This window comes from Periplaneta americana, chromosome 3 (assembly GCF_040183065.1).
Source record: "Periplaneta americana isolate PAMFEO1 chromosome 3, P.americana_PAMFEO1_priV1, whole genome shotgun sequence".
NCBI lineage: Eukaryota > Metazoa > Arthropoda > Insecta > Blattodea > Blattidae > Periplaneta > Periplaneta americana.
Window position 1 is genome coordinate 63,992,608 of NC_091119.1, and position 18,604 is coordinate 64,011,211.

At 35.5% G+C, this 18,604-nt stretch overlaps 1 protein-coding gene across 2 annotated transcripts in view; it reads left to right on the forward strand.

The window, feature by feature from the left end:
* The window catches only part of LRP1 (LDL receptor protein 1), a 423,729-nt gene that overhangs the window by 260,683 nt on the left and 144,442 nt on the right, over positions 1–18,604 (forward strand). Inside the window, exons 29-33 of one of the 2 annotated variants that reach the window (XM_069820634.1) lie at positions 2,314–2,541; positions 4,026–4,325; positions 4,408–4,644; positions 7,125–7,298; positions 14,546–14,677. In XM_069820634.1, coding sequence (XP_069676735.1) covers positions 2,314–2,541; positions 4,026–4,325; positions 4,408–4,644; positions 7,125–7,298; positions 14,546–14,677 — 1,071 coding nt within the window. Of the gene's footprint in view, positions 1–2,307; positions 2,542–4,025; positions 4,326–4,407; positions 4,645–7,124; positions 7,299–14,545; positions 14,678–18,604 lie in introns of both variants that reach the window. The other variant, XM_069820633.1, reaches the window with a different exon arrangement.

Genomic DNA, 18,604 nt, shown 5'->3' on the forward strand with positions numbered 1-18,604 from the left:
CAGAACTAACTTGGCGGACTTCATGGATGATCTAGAACAGGTGAAAACTTACGAATATCTTGAAACTATTATACACCAAAATAAAAAAATAAAAGAAGAAATATTAAATCTATCCAAGAAAGCCTGTAATATTACTTTCAATTAAGTAACTTAATATTTGGGAAAAAATAAATACTGCCTAAAACAAAATTACAGATATACAAATCCATTATAGAACCAACCCTGCTGTTTGGAGGGAAAAGTTAGCCAGTGACAAATGAGAGAATAAGTAATATAACAGCAATTGAAATGAAATGCTACCAAAGAATAGTTGGAAAAATAAAGGGGGATAGAATACATAATGAGAGAATTAGAGAGGAATTAAAACAGAAATCAGTAGAAGAGAAGTTAAGAAGTTGTTTTAACTAAAGTGGTATGAATACATGGTGTGAATGGGAGAAGAAAGAAAACCAAAGCAAGTAATGGAGGCAATGACGGAAGAAGAGGGAAGGGGAGACCAAGGACGATGTATGTGGATAATATTGAGATGATGACAAGGAAAAGAGGGAAAGGAATTGGGGAACTGAGAAGAATAGCAAGGGATAGAGAGGAATGGAGAGGATGGATTGAGACAGACCCGACACCGTGAGGCAAAAGGGAAAGATGAAGAAGAAGATGGATGATCATTTAGATAATTGCTGTGACTGTGTTGGCGTCTGCAGCTGTAGTCAGGTCACACATGGTGTTGTTTTAATCAAGTTGCACAAGTATTTCATTCATAGTATTTACATGCATCCCATATATTAAAATTATTGTATGGAATAGTCAGTATAACTGTCACTTATAAATATTTTAAAGCATATTTTGTGAGAATGTCATATTAATATGTAAAGCTAATGTGTAATGGGAGTATAAGGGTACAGTACATTAGTTATTCATAGATTTCAAAAAGGCATATGACTCGGTTAAGAGGGAAGTATTATATGATATTCTTATTGAATTTGGTATTCCCAAGAAGCTAGTTCGATTAATTAAAATGTGTCTCAGTGAAACATACAGCAGAATCCATATGGGTCAGTTTATATCTGATGCTTTTCCAATTCACTGCGGGCTAAAGCAAGGAGATGCACTATCACCTTTACTTTTTAACTTCGCTTTAGAATATGCCATTAGGAAAGTTCAGGATAACAGGCAGGGTTTGGAATTGAACGGGTTACATCAGCTTCTCGTCTATGCGGATGACGTGAATATGTTAGGAGAAAATCCACAAACGATTAGGGAACACACGGAAATTTTACTTGAAGCAAGTAAAGCGATCGGTTTGGAAGTAAATCCCGAAAAGACAAAGTATATGATTATGTCTCGTGACCAGAATATTGTACGAAATGGAAATATAAAAATTGGAGATTTATCCTTCGAGGGGTGGAAAAATTCAAATATCTTGGAGCAACAGTAACAAATATAAATTACACTTGGGAGCAAATTAAACGCAGAATAAATATGGGAAATGCGTGTTATTATTCGGTTGAGAAGCTTTTATCATCTAGTCTGCTGTCAAAAAATCTGAAAGTTAGAATTTATAAAACAGTTATATTACCGGTTGTTCTGTATGGTTGTGAAACTTGGACTCTCATTCTGAGAGAGGAACATAGGTTAAGGGTGTTTGAGAATAAGGTGCTTAGGAAAATATTTGGGGCTAAGCGGGATGAAGTTACAGGAGAATGGAGAAAGTTACACAACGCAGAACTGCACACATTGTATTCTTCACCTGACGTAATTAGGAACATTAAATCCAGACGTTTGAGATGGGCAGGGCCTGTAGCACGTATGGGTGAATCCAGTTGGGAGACCGGAGGGAAAAAGACCTTTGGGAAGGCCGAGACGTATATGGGAGGATAATATTAAAATGGATTTGAGGGAGGTGGGATATGATGATAGAGACTGGATTAATCTTGCACAGGATAGGGACCAATGGCGGGCTTATGTGAGGGCGGCAATGAACTTCGGGTTCCTTAAAAGCCATTTGTAAGTAAGTAAGTAATGTGTAAACGTGGAATATAAATGCCCTTGTTTCTGACTTTGAAGGTAGTTCGTTCATGTAAATCTGATAGCTTTAATCTGGTAGATATAGTTTTATGTCCTAATTTCACATTTTTTCTTGGAAGGTTCACTAATTATCGTAAGAACTGCACTGTAAAATTATTAGAGAGTCACTGACAGTTGGTGATGATGTAAGAAGATCGGTTTAGTTCCTATTCAAAACTGTTTTAACTATGTAACTAACCGTTTCGGGGTTATGTTTGTGTGTGTGTGCGTCTTGTGTCCATATTGCAGTGAACGAGCGAGTGCTATTGTTCTCCCGTGCTAATGAGATCCGGGGCGTGGATCTGGGCATGCCATACTACCATACCATTCCCACCATCAGCCTGCCGCAGGTGCTGTCCCCCTCACAGCTCGACTTCGTGGCTGCCACACACAAGATCTATTGGACGGACATCCAGGTGAATGAAGTGAAGAGGACAGGGCTGACTGGAGGCATCACTGAGAGCATCATTGATACAGGTAATTCAACAGGATTAACATAAATACAACCACCTTGGCCACTGGCGTAGCTCAGCCAGTAAGGCAATTGCTGCCGACCTGGAATTGCACTCGGGCACGGGTTCGATTCCCGTTTGGGCTGATTAGCTGGTTTGGGTTTTTTGCGACGTTTTCCCCAACCGTAAGGCAAATGTCATGTAATCTGTGGCGAATCCTCAGCCAAATACCATCTCGCTATCACCAATCCCATCGATGCTAAATGACCTAGTAGTTGATACAACACTGTTAAACATTATCATTAGAGCTCGGTTGTTTAGGCATTTATTTTGGTTAAAATAGGCAGGCATATAGGCACTAAAAATAGTAAAAATAGGCAGTGAAATAGGCATTTATTATTCATGGAAACAGAAAAAAATAGACAAATACTTAATAACTATGTCAACAGTCATAGTGAGCCGCCTGTTAGAGAGAACTTTTTTCATGGTGGCAAAAGATCATTCTATGTACTTCTGCTGAAGTGATCGGAGCAAACTTAAAACAACTTATTTCAGAAGGACTGTCTCTACTTTCTTTCAGAGATCGGGAAAAACCGACTGTGTATTGTGTCAAAAAGAGGGGTGTAAAAAGGGATTAGAGACTTCAAAGTACGCGTGACTTGTACGTGCAAGCGATAACAGTAATGGGACCTGGAGACTTGCTTTTAATACTTCCCTCATCTCCCTTCTTTTGCTGGTAAACCCCGAAGTGACCTGAGCACTGAGGATTATACTGTTCAAACATCTTTGTTAAGTGACATAAAAGATGGTAGGGGAGAAAAGTTTACAACTTCTTGGAAACATGTATTGCTGGAGAATAAGATTCTCAGCAAATATTTGTGTAAAGTGAACATATGGTTTTTATTTGTACTACCATTCTTTTTTGTTTTTTGATATAATTTATGTACAGTTTATTTTAAATGCATTAAAAATGTAGAAATGTACAATAACGACATAAAAATGCTAAAAAAGGCATTTAACCTTAAAATAGGCAACAGGAGCTAAAATAGGTAAAAAAGGCAAAATAAAAATTGGGCCTATCATCCCCAAATGTATGGAAACGTGTTTATCTCTAATAAGTCATACATACATTCAGTTTAAAAAAGGCATTTTACCTAACATCCGGGCTCTAATTATCATACTTGCCACTGGTTCAAACCATACACACATACACATATTAAAAAAAAAAAAACTTCACTTATATGAACAGAAGTAGCCATTCTCCTTTCAGTAGTAGAAATGTACTGTACGGATACATGGTCTGATCAAAATGATGATTAGTAGAATTTTTACTATAATAGAATTTAATGATATTAAATAGTGAATAGCAGTTAGTAGAAATAATGAAAGTCTAAGAAGATTGTGAATCGAAACTTAACTGTAACTGCCATTGGATGGGGGAGAGAAGAAACTTTTGAAGTGACCTCATAGTTTTAGAGCATTATTTCAAAAGTACGAACTCTTTCACAGGTATTGAGCAACCCACAGGCTTTGCCATTGACTGGATCTCAGGCAACATGTTTGTGAGCTCATCTCGTTCCACCAGCAGCAACATCTTGGTATGCAGTTTAGAGGGCGAGATGGTTGCCACAGTGGTGGAGGATGCCAACTTTCAGATCCGCTCTCTGGCACTGGACCCACTGCGTGGGAAGCTATACTGGAGCAGCTGGAGTGGAGACAACTACATGATCCATCAGGCACACATGGATGGCAGTGAACAGATTGTGCTGGTTTCACGGCGTGAGGATGACGCCCTGCACAGCCCCCAGAGTGAGTGCCATTTGTGTTGTGTGCATGTTCACGTGTAGATTGCTTGTTATAGATGAATTCTGCACAGATGTATTGTGTGCAGGTTTGTGCATGGACCTGGAGTCACAGCGGCTGTACTGGGTCAACACAGGCAGTGACTCAGTGCAGTATTATGACTTCCTGACCAGCCTCGTGGTCACGGTACATCTCAACAATGACCACCCCACTGCAGCAACTGTGTACCGAGGCAAGCTGTACTATGCCAACCAAGATGACAATGCTATCCATGTGACCAACAAGACTACTGGTGCAGACAACACCATTCTTAGGAACAACACTGGTGAGAGTTCTGTACTATTGGTTCTTGTTGATTGCTGATACTTAATTTGGTATCTATCCTAATATAACATTTTTCTTTTTTTTTTAACTGACTTCCATTGTTGAAAAAGTGGGGAAAGGGTCTGATATATGATATGTAGGGAAGCAAGGCTTTTAATGAGTGATAATATAAGAGAGAACTTGACGATTCTTAAACCAAATATTCATTTATACAGACCAGGCAATTTTAAAAGTCGCGAAACATTGCATAGCCAGTTGGCTACCTGAACCTCATGCAATTTCTGCATTTCCTTTTATGAAATTGCACCATTCTTCCTGTCTGCAGTCAGTCTTGAGTGAGAAATTTCTGTATTTCTCATCCTGTTACTATTTTTCATCACTGGAACTCTCTGCTGCCAAGGGCTGCCAAAACTTGAAATCTTTTAAATTTAAGTTAGAAAATTATCATATGATGAGTTGCTAAACTAACTTACTGTTATGACAAGTGTTATATACTTCCACGTTTTCTCTATATTTATATATTCTAGTGATATTTACCTTAATTTTTTTTTTCATAATTTTTCCTTATAATGCCTATCATATGTGAACTCGTTTTACTATAATTTTCCCTTTTTTGTGTGTGTACATAAAAATAGTCTATATCGTATGCTCTAAACTTGACTATATTATTATTATTATTATTATTATTATTATTATTATTATTACTATTATTATTATTATTATTATTATTATTATTATTATTATTATTATTATTATTATTATTATTATTATTATTATTATTATAGTAGTGAAGCGTGGACTGTGAAGTGAAGAATAAGATGTCAGTAGAATAACAGCAAGTGAGATGAGGTTCATGAGAGCAACAGCTGGATACACTCGCTGGGATCATAAAAAAATGAGGACATAATGCAAGAACTTCAAATAGAACCCATTATGCAGTTCATCAGCAAATATCAACTTCAGTGGAAGGGTCATCTCGAACGAATGGATCGATGCAGAATTCCAAAAGCACTGTTTCATTACCATCCGCATGGCAAAAGATCTCTGGGTCGTCCAAAGAAGAGATAGACTAAAAATTTTAGTTTGATACCTTAACAGGCTACTCGGCCTAATACTTGTTAGGAAGACGACTATTATTATTATTATTATTATTATTATTATTATTATTACCTTTGGGGAGGCCGAGACGTAGATGGGAGGATAATATTAAAATGGGTTTGAGGGAGGTGGGATATGATGATAGAGACTGGATTAATCTTGCACAGGATAGGGACCGATGGCGGGCTTATGTGAGGGTGGCAATGAACCTTCGGGTTCCTTGAAAGCCATTTGTAAGTAAGTATTATTATTATTATTATTATTATTATTATTATTATTATTATTATTAGTATAATAATAATAATAACGATAATAATAATAATAATAATAATAATAATACTCTTAGTGGTGAATTCCTTTTTTCAAGAACTTAAATTTAAGAGGCAGTATCGGTATTTTTTCTTAGTTTGAAATTAACAATATATCACAAACTTTTAATAATCAATAATGAAACACACTGTTTTCCAGATTGATTTAGTGTTTTGATTGTAACAGAAGTTTTTAAATTGGCGATTATTTCAATATTTGGTGTAAAACCTTGTTTCTAATACATGCAAGCAACTCCCCTTCATATAAAGAGTTTCGTATGCCTTTCTTATGTGGCTTTGAGATGATGTACTTGAGAAGGATGATCAGCATACTGATAGGAAAATATAGCCTACCCTTAGAAAACTTGTGTTAGATTGGGTCTGTATCATGGGAACCCTAAGTGTAGGCTTTGTTGATTTATAAAAAGAACACCAGACATAGTCTTTGAACAATAAACCTCAGAAAATGTTAGTTTGGAAATATAAATCAAAGTCAGAGAATACAGCCAAGGGGAAATTTTGTTGCACTTCCTCGTGTGACACTGTACACTTAAAAAACATGTACATAGGATGAATTCTTTGATTGAAATCTAAAGAATAAGCTTGTTAGAAGAAGAGTCTGTCTTACTTGCAATGTGTAAATCATTAAAACTCGCAATATAGGTATCAAATAACCGTAATTCCAGAGCAGAGAATGAGACAAAAGGATATTGTGAGTACTATTCTTCTGAAATCAAGGTTTCGGAACTGTTTAATTAACTGCATTCTTATGATAGGAATTTGATTAGTAGAATGAAGCCATTAAAAATCAAGTACTCATTATTGATCTGACTAACCTACTTTGGTTCTTTTTCACTTCTGTATGGCATTTTTTCACTTCTGTATGGCATTTTTTCACAGCTTCCATCTGAACCCAACATGTGTTGCTTCTAAACTTCTTTCTGAGATTGGTGGGTTTAAAACAAGATAGGATCATATTATTCTAGTATAATCAAGTAATGAATTTCTACTATGATCTTTAATTACATAATTTACTTGATTGGATCGTGGTAACATGTTTGAGTGATTGTTGCAGCCAGTGTGACTTCACTGCGGATATATGATCCAGAAGTTCAGACTGGTGACAATGCCTGCTCGGTGAACAAGGGCAACTGCTCCCATCTGTGCCTGCCCATCTCGGAGACTGAGCGTATGTGCATGTGTGCAACTGGCTACGTAACTGATTCCAGTGACAGCACGAAGTGTGTTGGTGAGTTACAGACAATTAGATAAGTCTGAATTTTTCGTTCTCATTATAAAAACTATAAACACTATGTATGTGAGAGTTAAACTTTTGGGTATTTCACTGTGTCCTGGAACTTAACATTTCTAATATTTCGGTTATACTCTGTCCTGATGATGGAACCTGTATGTAGTTCCGAAACATTGGAAATGTTAAGTTCCAGGACATGGTGGAATACACAAAAGTCTATCTGTGATCACATTTACTGTGAGAGCTTAAAAACGCATATATAGGGCTCCTGCAAAAAGACCTTTCCGGTTTCTGAGGTGCGTGAAAATAGTCTCACTGGAAAGAAAAACTCGAAAAGTTTAGTTCCTTACCTTAAAGATGTTCATTATGTCCCCCCTCGGTAATATTGGTAACACGACACTCATCAAGCCTATAGTCAAGTTCCACGTAAGTACACGGATTTTTCGACCCCCAGATTCTGAGATTATATCTGTTCACCTTACCAGAAAGATTAAAAGTGGCTTCGTCAGAAAACACCACGAACGAATAAATTCATCATTGTTTTAAATTAAAGTCTGCATACTTATGCAGAAATTTCTTCGTAGCACTTTGTCCTCTGGTTTTAGGGCTTGCAACAACTGTAGTCGGTATGAATGAAATCGCAACTGATTGCGAAGAATCTTGCCCTAAAAGCAGTGTACCATTTACGGATTGTAGGCCCACTGGGTGGATCTGCATCAAATTTTGTTCGGTAATGCCATTGAACATTAATAACCGACTAGTTCACATGAAAATCAAGCACACGAAAAGATTTTCTGTCCTCTATTGCAGCCATTTCTCCTCAATAATAAACAAATTTGTTTATATGTGCTCTCATGAGGCATTGTTACCAACTAGGAAAACAATGTTGCCACAGCTAAACTTTCTGAGTTTCTCTTTCCATTGGTGCTATTTTCATGCACCTCAAATACGTAGAATGTAAATTACATGTGTTCGAAACCGGAAAGGTGGTTTGTAGAATCCCTGTATTATGAAGTATTGCATTGCTGAAAATTGTGATTTTGAGATTTTTACGGATGTAAATGTTTTCATCATCCTGGATAATGAAAAAATGACTGTTTAAAAAGAAAAAAAAAAATTATAATTTACTCAAAATGGGCTCAGATAATAATTTAATGAATTCCTTTCTTACATAATTGTTCATGTAATATTGAAATTAAATTAATGTTGTAGTATTAAGATATGAGATTTCTTGTAATGTATAATTATGTTCCACTTACAGTCTCGAAGAGAGGTATTCAATCAAAATTTGTGGCTAGATTTTATTTTCAGAATGAATTGTTGCTATAACATAGATTAAATGATTCGATTAATATCGTCATTTCGATATCTGTCACAGTTGTGTGGAACAATTTAATGACGACAATCGAAGCTTTACTGTAATCCTAGATGATATGAAAATAGAAAGCTAAAAGAATCCATTTTCCGTAAAAGTACTATTTTTTTTTTTATAGAGGTTGCAAAAACCTACTAGGCAGTTTGTTCCTGACACAAATAATTTGAATGCCAAGCAAGACTGCAGGTCTATTCAAAGTCATTCTTCTTTGTGAAGGGTTTCGACCTGTTTGCACATCAGCATTTATTATGTGTTTCTACAGCTGGGTTATTTCATAAAATAAATGTGTTTCATAATATTTTTGGTTACTTAGAATCTCATTTTAAATTACTAATTTCTTTTAATATTTCTATTAATTTCAGATATATCCATTTTCGGAAATGGCTAATGAAGGGCTGTACCATATAAATGTGTAAAAATTTAATTATCAAGATCAGGCTTTGATGACACGTCGTTTTTTATGTCGGATCATGCAGTTATAAATTCTGTTTATGGTATCCGTATTTTTTTATGGCAGGGCCCTTAACTTGCTTTATTCATCCCAACTCTTAGAACATTGCTCATAGACGTTACTAGTGCCTAGAAGAGTAGACAACTTACTTTGTCAGAGACTATCCAGAGTGCACCACAGACAGTTGATCTACATTACACTCGTAATGAATGAGATAATGCTGAAGAATTGTTGGAATGTTACAAGTGAACAGGAATACCCAGAGAAAATGTAATTTCGAATTTTAGATCTTTTTTCTTCAGTTTTGTTATTTCACTGTGACACCAGGTGACAGATACTGGCTTCATAGAATCTATGTCACCTGAAGTTGAACTAGTGTTTAATATCATTTTGCACCACTTCGTCTGTTGGAAATGTACTTCCCTTCAGCTTTTTCTTGAAATCTCTAAAAATATGGAAATCACATGGAGATTAGTCTGGGCTGTAAGGACAGTGTGGTAGTATTTCCCAGTGAAACCTTTGCAAATTCATCTCTTGTTATCTGGCAGTGTGAGTTCGAGAATTGTCATGGAGTAAAATCATCTTTTCAAAAGGCAAGGAGATTTATTCTTGACTAGCCATACCCGTGCACTCCGCTGCACCTGTTAGAAATAAATATAAAGTAATTACATAATTAAAATAGGACGTTTGATCCAGGGAACATTCGTGTTTGATAGAAGGATAAATCGTTTAATATGTTACTTAATTTAAATTGTATTTAAATAATTAAAATGCGATCATTTTGGTCCAGAGAGCAATCATTTGGTGCAATGACAATTCCTTTAACATGTTTCTTAATTGTTATTACATGCAACCATAGTTTAATGAAGATTGACATATCATTTAGTTTTAATGTGTATATTTTATATTACTTGCTATATGTTTCAGAAGTTATTATAATAACATTGTAGAATTATGTCCATCTAGAGAAACTACAATTTCCAATGGTGAAATAATAATAATTAAACAATTAATTAGCTTCCGATGTTACTTCATACAAACACAGAAACATTCTCTGTAGGCTATGTTTAATAGCTTTCGATTATTGTTGTCCAAGGCCCCTTATAGACGAAGTCATTTGTTTTTATTTCAGTACAGCGCCTTAGATGGTGTTGTTATTGTAATTTTAAAGCTCATTTATCTCATTAAATATCAGTCCTATCAAAATGTTGTATAGAATAAAAGTTATCGGAAATTATTTTTAAAGAAACGTTTGTTATGTAACATTTTTCATGAAAATTAATAAAGTATTTTGAATGCCATATAGCCTAAAATCTAAGTTACAACGAACTTAATTTATATTCCAATTTTCATACTAATCAGTTCAGCCATTATATCGTGAAAAGGTAACAAACATACAGGCAGACTGACAGACAGACAGACAGACAGACAGACATACAAACAAAAATTTAAAAAAAGCGATTTTCGGTTTCAGGATGGTTAATTATACATGTTAACATCAATTATTTTTGGAAAATCGAAAATTACCAGAAACATTTTGGCTACATATTTATTATTAGTACTAGCTGTACCCATGCGCTTGGCTGCACTTATTAGAAATAAATATAAAGTAATTACATAATTAAAATAGAACATTGAGTCCAGGGAACATTTGTGTTTGATAGAAGAATAAATCGTTTAATATGCTTCTTCATTTAAATTCTGTTTAAGTAATTAAAATGCTATCATTTTGGTTCAGAGACCACTCATTTGGTGCAAAGATAATTCGTTTAACATTTTTCTAAATTAGTCTTGAATGCATCCTTTAATAAATCACTCCAAATTAATAGAGTTGATTGTGGACGGAGATCATTTTTATGTTAACCTTACTGTGCATTTTATTTTTTATTAAGTTTCTTTTATTCACGCCTTAACATCTGTGGTCATTCGCGTGCTTAGAATGTGTGGGTATATCAGCAGGCCATTTTAACTCTTGTTGAGTTCCTGTTTCTATTGTGTGTTGTAGATGGCTTGTGTTCATGTAACTGATTATAGACTTCGATTAATGTATTTGGTATTGGTAATTGAGACGGTGATGAATAATGGCATGTATCTTTCCAATCCGGCATTTGCCTTTATGACTAAGGGAAATCATGAAAAAGCCCAGTCAGATTGGTCGGCCATGGGGTTTGAACCTGGGACACCTGAATGTGTCTCTCAAATGCTACTGCCTGAGCCAACACGCTCGGTTGTATATCATTGTTTATGAAAATAAAAAAAATGAGGTACCCTACATAAATATTATTTTAAGAAACACAGGAAACTAATATGGGTAAATTATGAGTGCAGGAACGCCACTTCATGACACCTTTTAAAATAACTCGGCTCCAGTGATCTCTATGGTAAAATGATTGTATAAAATTAGAGTATTTTATGTGGACCAAATAAAGTTGCAATAATAAGTTATACAATATTTCGACACAATATCAAGTTTTCTGTGCATACAAGTTTCTTTTCATTTTACCTCAGTCCTCATTTGTAGCATTACGTCCATCTAGACAAACTACAAATTTCAAACAGTGAAAGTTAATTAGCTTTGAGATTACTTCATACAAACACAGAAAATATTCTCTCTGTATTAATATTGATAAATGTCAAGGCCGTCTTAAATAGATGGAGTCATTTGTTTTGATTTCATTGTAGCCATCATCGTCGTCCCTGCAATAACTCCTATGTCACATATCGATTTTCAGATTTTTGCTCTATTAAATAACTTAAATAGTGATGCAGCAAATAATAAAATCTACGATATATAACTTAATTATATTTCTTTCTTTCGAAAATGTAAGAATTCACGATCTCCTATGCACTACTCTCATAGAATAAATAAATTTGTTTTTCTTCCTACTAAAAAATTTAATATTTTGCACATAGAAATTACGGAACAACGACACTATAATCTGAGGCAGTGGTGGAAATGTGTTGAATTGTTATATCCTTAAATATCAGTCCTATCAAAATTTTGCCTGGGATAAAACTTATCGAAAATCATTTTTAAAGAAACTTTTATTATGTAACATTTGTCACAAAAATCAATAATAAGCGAGATATTTCGGTTTATTTAATTCAGGCTCCTTATAACCCCCCCTTTAAATAAAGTATTTTGAATGCCATATAGCCTAAAATCTAAGTTACAACGAACTTAATTTATATTCCAATTTTCATCGAAATCCTTTCAGCCATTATCGCATGAAAAGGTAACAAACATCTAGACAGACAGACAGACAGATATACAAACAAAAATTTCAAAAAAGCGATTTTCGGTTTCAGGATGATTAATTATATATGTTAACACCAATTATTTTTGGAAAATCGAAAATTACCAGAAAAATTTCGCTTACAGATTTATTATTGGTATAGATGTTTTATGTAAAATGCCAGTGTCTCAGTGTCTGTCTGTATAACGTTGGGCATCTATCAGAAGTTCCACTAGCAATAAACTTTGATAATGGAGGGGGAAAAAAAAGTTTAACATGCCGTTTTCCCTGCATTTCCTTGCATCTTGGACTTTCTAGGATAAGGAAATCAATGCTAGACTGAAGGGAATGTGGCACAATATGATAGCACCAAGACTTGACACCTGTCACAAAAGAACTGATCACTTTCCTCCTGATATTGTCTGAGGTTCTGTTAGCAGATTTTCACACATTTGGCTTCCTGCTCAGTTAAAGAAGAGTATGGCACCCAAACTTTGCGATACTACAGGTGTTTGTGAAGAATTTTATGGGTATTTCCCTTGTTGATCAGTAATAAAATAGTTCACTTACTATTACTCTCCAATTCCCTTGGTCAGTAGCATAAACATGTTGAATTAAATTTGGCGTGATAGCCTTGAATGCTTGCCCTGGTCGTGGATTTTCCTGTGAAGATGTTTAGCCAGAACGAAATCATGCACACCAATCCTATATAGCTGATTTCCCTAAGAATGTCTCTCCATATATTGCAACCATTCTGTGATGGAAACGAATTACAGCATGGTGTTCACTTTCTGACTGTTCTATCTTGACCATTCACTTTTCTTTTTTTCATTTATTCGGAGAAACAATGCCAGATGTGCCAACCACACCTATCAATTGAAACTCTATAACCATCATTGCCACTACTACTAAAACGAACTCCAGCCTATACTCCTGTTGCACATAATAAACCTTGGCCGACTTTAATTTGAACTAACCAAATATATTCCACTTGATCTTACAGATACGAAAGGTTTCTTGGAAACATATCTTTCATTTTATATACCTGGTGTTTCAGACCACCCGTTTCAGCCTTTTTTCTCGAAAACTGTGTGATACTGGTTGATCATAAAAAAAAATTTGATAACCAAGACCTGTGTAAAGTATCGATTGGTGGTAGTACCATTTCCTGTAACAAACCAGAAGTCAACTTATGGTCAACTTCGAAATTTCAAATGAGAACATGGGTTAGTGAAGGTACCATTGGAAACTACTTTTAAAAAGAAACAACTTTTACTGAATTTTTTTTTTTCTAACTTTTATTGTTCACTCACAAAGCAACAAAAATGGTATCTTCTGAGAAGTGCTATATGTTGTTTATGTACATACACTCTCAAAATGTACGCCACCCTGTGCTAAACAATGTTCTGATCACCTCCTAACATCCGTGATTGTACTCAGCACAGATGAGAGACCCACAGGCTTCTCTGATTCTTTGTTTCATGTCTTCTCTAGTTGTTGGACACACCTGGTAGGACATGTCTTTAATTCTCTCCACAAAGAAGGCTTGCCCGTGACTCAGGATTGCACTATAATACAGACAACAAATTTCATCCATATCATATTCATCTCCATCAGGAACTTGGAGGACATGACTTCCAGACGCGTGCAACTGGTTTCTAAACACAGGCCATGATTTCGAGCTCAGAATTCTGTGGACTGATGAGGTAACTTTCAAAAGTAATGGTCAGGTGGACCCATGTTCTCATTTGAAATTTCGAAGTTGACCACAGGTAGCCCTACTTCCGGTTTGTTACGGGAAATGGTACTATCACCAATCGATTCTTTACATAGGTTTCGGTTATCAAAAATTTTTTTATGAACAACCAATATCATATAGTTTTCGAGAAAAAGGCTGATACGGGTGGTCTGAAACACCCGGCATATTTAAGTTGTGTCATTGAAGTTTTGTCACTAACAATTCAGATCACTACTACATAAACAAAAGTTATGTGGAAATATTATACTGAGGCGCTGGCAGAGACTAACTTGTTGCAGAGCTTTCATGTTTAATTGCTCTCTCTGTTGCAGATCTTTCTTTTTTGAATACATGACAATAGATTATGGTTACAGAATGACATGATATGTGTCTTATTAATAAAAGTAATTTGATGAAATACTTAGTGTGATGTTGATCTTCTAGGAATTGATGAGTTCCTGTTCTACTCTATCAATTGGGAGATAAAAGGTTTGCCACTTGGAGATGACAACACAACGCAGATGCTGGGACCAATATCCCGTGTGTCCATGGCAAGCAGTATCGACTTTCATGCAAGTAAGTTTTATTCGAAGTGTCAGCTGTTGCATTGTATTTTGTGTACTTCAGAGTATGTGAAGTTAGTGCTTGATTCTATGTGTATATGCTTTTGTTCCAAACCTTGATTTAAAAGTGTGATTCAGGTAGTGGCGAGGTGTACATTTAACTGCTGTAAGAGCCACTTACTTACTTACTTACTTACTTACAAATGGCTTTTAAGGAACCTGCAGGTTCATTGCCATCCTCACATAAGTCCGCCATCAGTCCCTATCCTGTGCAAGATTAATCCAGTCTCTATCATCATATCCCACCTCCCTCAAATCCATTTTAATATTATCCTCCCATCTACGTCTCGGCCTCCCTAAAGGTCTTTTTCCCTCCGGTCTCCCAACTAACACTCTATATGCATTTCTGGGTTCGCCCATATGTGCTACATGCCCTGCCCATCTCAAACGTCTGGGTTTAATATTCCTAATTATATCAGGTGAAGAATACAATTTGTGCAGTTCTGTGTTGTGTAACTTTCTCCATTCTCCTGTAACTTCATCCCTCTTAGCCTCAAATATTTTCCTAAGCACCTTATTCTCAAACACTCTTAACCTCTGTTCCTCTCTCAAAGTGAGAGTCCAAGTTTCACAACCATACAGAACATCCGATAATATAACTGTTTTATAAATTCTAACTTTCACATTTTTTGACAGCAGAAAAGCTTCTCAACTGAATAATAACACGCATTTCCCATATTTATTCTGCATTTAATTTTCTCCCAAGTGTCATTTATATTCGTTACTGTTGCTGCAAGATATTTGAATTTTTCCACCTGTTTGAAAGATATCTCCAATTTTTATGTTTTCATTTCGTACAATATTCTGGTCACGAGACAAAATCATATACTTATTCTTTTCGGGATTTACTTCCAAACCTATCGCTTTACTTGCTTCAAGTAAAATTTCCGTGTTTTCCCTAATCGTTTGAGGATTTTCTCCTAACATATTCACGTCATCCGCATAGACAAGAACTTATTTTATGGATTCGTAACAAGCTGTTTTTTACGGTTATGGGTTGTTAGCCCTTCGCCCAACCCCCAAACTGGAGGACCACCCCTTATCGGCTGTCCACGACTGCTTATTCAATATATTCGCAGCTACCCTCCACATCTGGAGGCTGTCTCCTCTATCCGCAACCTGAGGATGCACCATGCCATGGTGATGGGACCCACAATAAGCGCTACTTACACTTTCAAATAACAAGAATTTTTTATTTATTTATTTATTTATTTTTTTTAATCTTAGTGTATTACCTTTATTCACTCGCAGTCTCTGACATACAGTATTTTGTTCTTGTAGTGAAACCTAGTCCTGCACATAACAGTTGTAACGTGTGTCAACTACTGATTACAAGTGCATGTGCACTCCTTAGTATTCTGCAGCACTTTTCAAAATACTGCAAACAAAAATGTTTGATATAATCTCTTGTTTAAAGAAAACTGGCGAATTTGAGTGCGAGCTAAAGGAAGTTCATGGTAAGTTTAATGATGTTTGAGCTAAAACCACAGTCTAGTATATACAGTCACGAAGCTCAATATGTAGTAAATATGCATCCATAGACAGTTGCTAACCACTAGGATCGCTACTATCACCTCATTACAGACAATGCAAAATAGTGCCTGCACAGTCTGTTGTTCCTAGTACCCTCATAAACTCAAGCTTCGTGACTGTATATACTAGACTGTGCTAAAACTGAGCCAGAAGAAAGTAAGAGTAACCTTCAAAGGGAGAGGTGGCAGATTGATGTGGGTGACAGAAAATAATCATACTATGTTTTGTTTTGTGCAATTGTTGACACTAACTCACGTCACACAGTGGAGCCAAGAGGGAGAAAAGATGGAAAAAATTATTTTAATGGATTTTGGGTAAGATAATGAAGAGAAATATATATTTATAACAAAATAATAATGATAATAATAATAATAATAATAATAATAATAATAATAATAATAATAATATTTATTACCTGTCAATAGCCATGTTTCTGATAAACTTACTGTCAAAATATTACATTTATAAAAATCTTAAAATAAAATTATAACTTAGTGGATTTAAATTATACAAAGTAATTAAGAATAACCGCTATACTGGAGAATTACCACGGTTACTTTGAACCATGCCGTTACGTTTACCACCAAATTTAAGTAAATACACAATGTCACCAACATAAGAACATGACGTTGGTGTGTGGCGTAGTTGGCGGGAGAAATTTTTTTTCTCTCTCTCTCTCGGCCTCCTTTGTTCTGAACATTACTGAGAGATAGCACCAGTGTTAGCTACAAAGTGTATTTGCGCAAATATATTGCAAGTAGATTACGTGACTTATTATGTGTCTTAGATGAGAGTCTCGAGACAAAACAGTTTTGTGCTATATTTCTTTTTTTTCTCTCTCTGTCTACCTCCTTCGTTCTGAACATTATTGAGAGATAGCACCACTGTTAGCGACAATGTGTATTTGCGTAAATATTTCGAGTAAATTATGACGAGTGCCTTAGATGAGAGGCTCAGGACAGAAACAGTTTTGCTGTAGCGCATGCGTGGACCTCTCATGTAGTGGGAGAGTGATCCTTACTTGAATTTATTTTTGCGTGTACATTGCAGATTAAATGATTGAGATCCCTTCTTGCTCCGGTTACAGACCTTGCATTCACGAAGGTTAGATTAGGTTAGGTTAGCTTTGGTTAGGTTAGCTTAGCTTAGGTTAGCTTTGGTTAGGTTAGGTTAGCTTTGGTTAGGTTAGCTTGATTTCATTCGTCCATGTAGTAGTTAAAATTATATAATATGACAGTTTTTGATTCGTAATATTGATAAAAAAAATAATAGGCCTATAATGAAAGCGGTGAATAATTTCATGGTCCCTAAAATTTTTTTTCGTAAAAGGCTAGGTATTTTTCTATAGGCCAGAAATAAAACAGCAACGCCGTCATAATTACGTACTTTACGCTTTGGCGAACATTGACCAGAAATTTACTTTCCGTCATTTTAATGGTATTCCGTGAAACACACCTTTTTTCCTGTTAATTTCCTTGTGATAACCCAGTTTATGATCTTATTACATCTTCATTTTCTTTTAATGCATTCAAAAAAACCGCCGTTGTACTACATAAAACTTTGAACTTGACTAATGGAGTGAATTATTTAAGAATATAGTCGCGAATTTGACTACCACCATTTCGATTATATTTTGATACTGCTCGGTTCGGCCCGGTGACTAGTGGCCAGCGAGTAGCATCGACTATCGATATTGGTCTGCCGTGGGTATTATCCAGTTGCTCCAGAATAACAATTACAATGAACTACACATACATAGATTTAAACATACAAAAATAGGGAGTAACAAACATTATATGTGGAGTTCTCAGTCAGAATCTGATGTATCATCGCTTGACTCATTTTTGAAACTGTAGTTAATGTTTGATGGCAGTAAAAAATCTAACACTTCTTTATCAAAATATGACTTTCTAATAATGTGCAATTCTTCCAGGTTTGAAATCTACGGATTAAATGCAATCAATAGCCTATTAAGCACATCTTGATTAGTCTTCTCTCGAGACATTCTCTGTATCCTTTGAACACTTTATTACTGAAGCCAAGAAGCACAAGAGGTCGGTTATAAAGTGTTCAAAGGATACAGAGAATGTTTCACAAGGAGGTCGTTGAATTCATTATTATGGTCCCTGTCTGGCCATAACTGTAAATCATTTTTCTGCTGTACCATTGCCATTAGAGCACCAGGGGAGGTGATCTGCATAGCACCAGATGATTATGATTAACAAAACAATGTTGGGTTGCTAGTAGGGGAATGAAAGCACTCACAGAAACTACCACCGAACATTGTGTTTGTTCATCACAAATTCGATTTAGACCCACCAGAATTTGAACCTGGGTTATCAGGTTG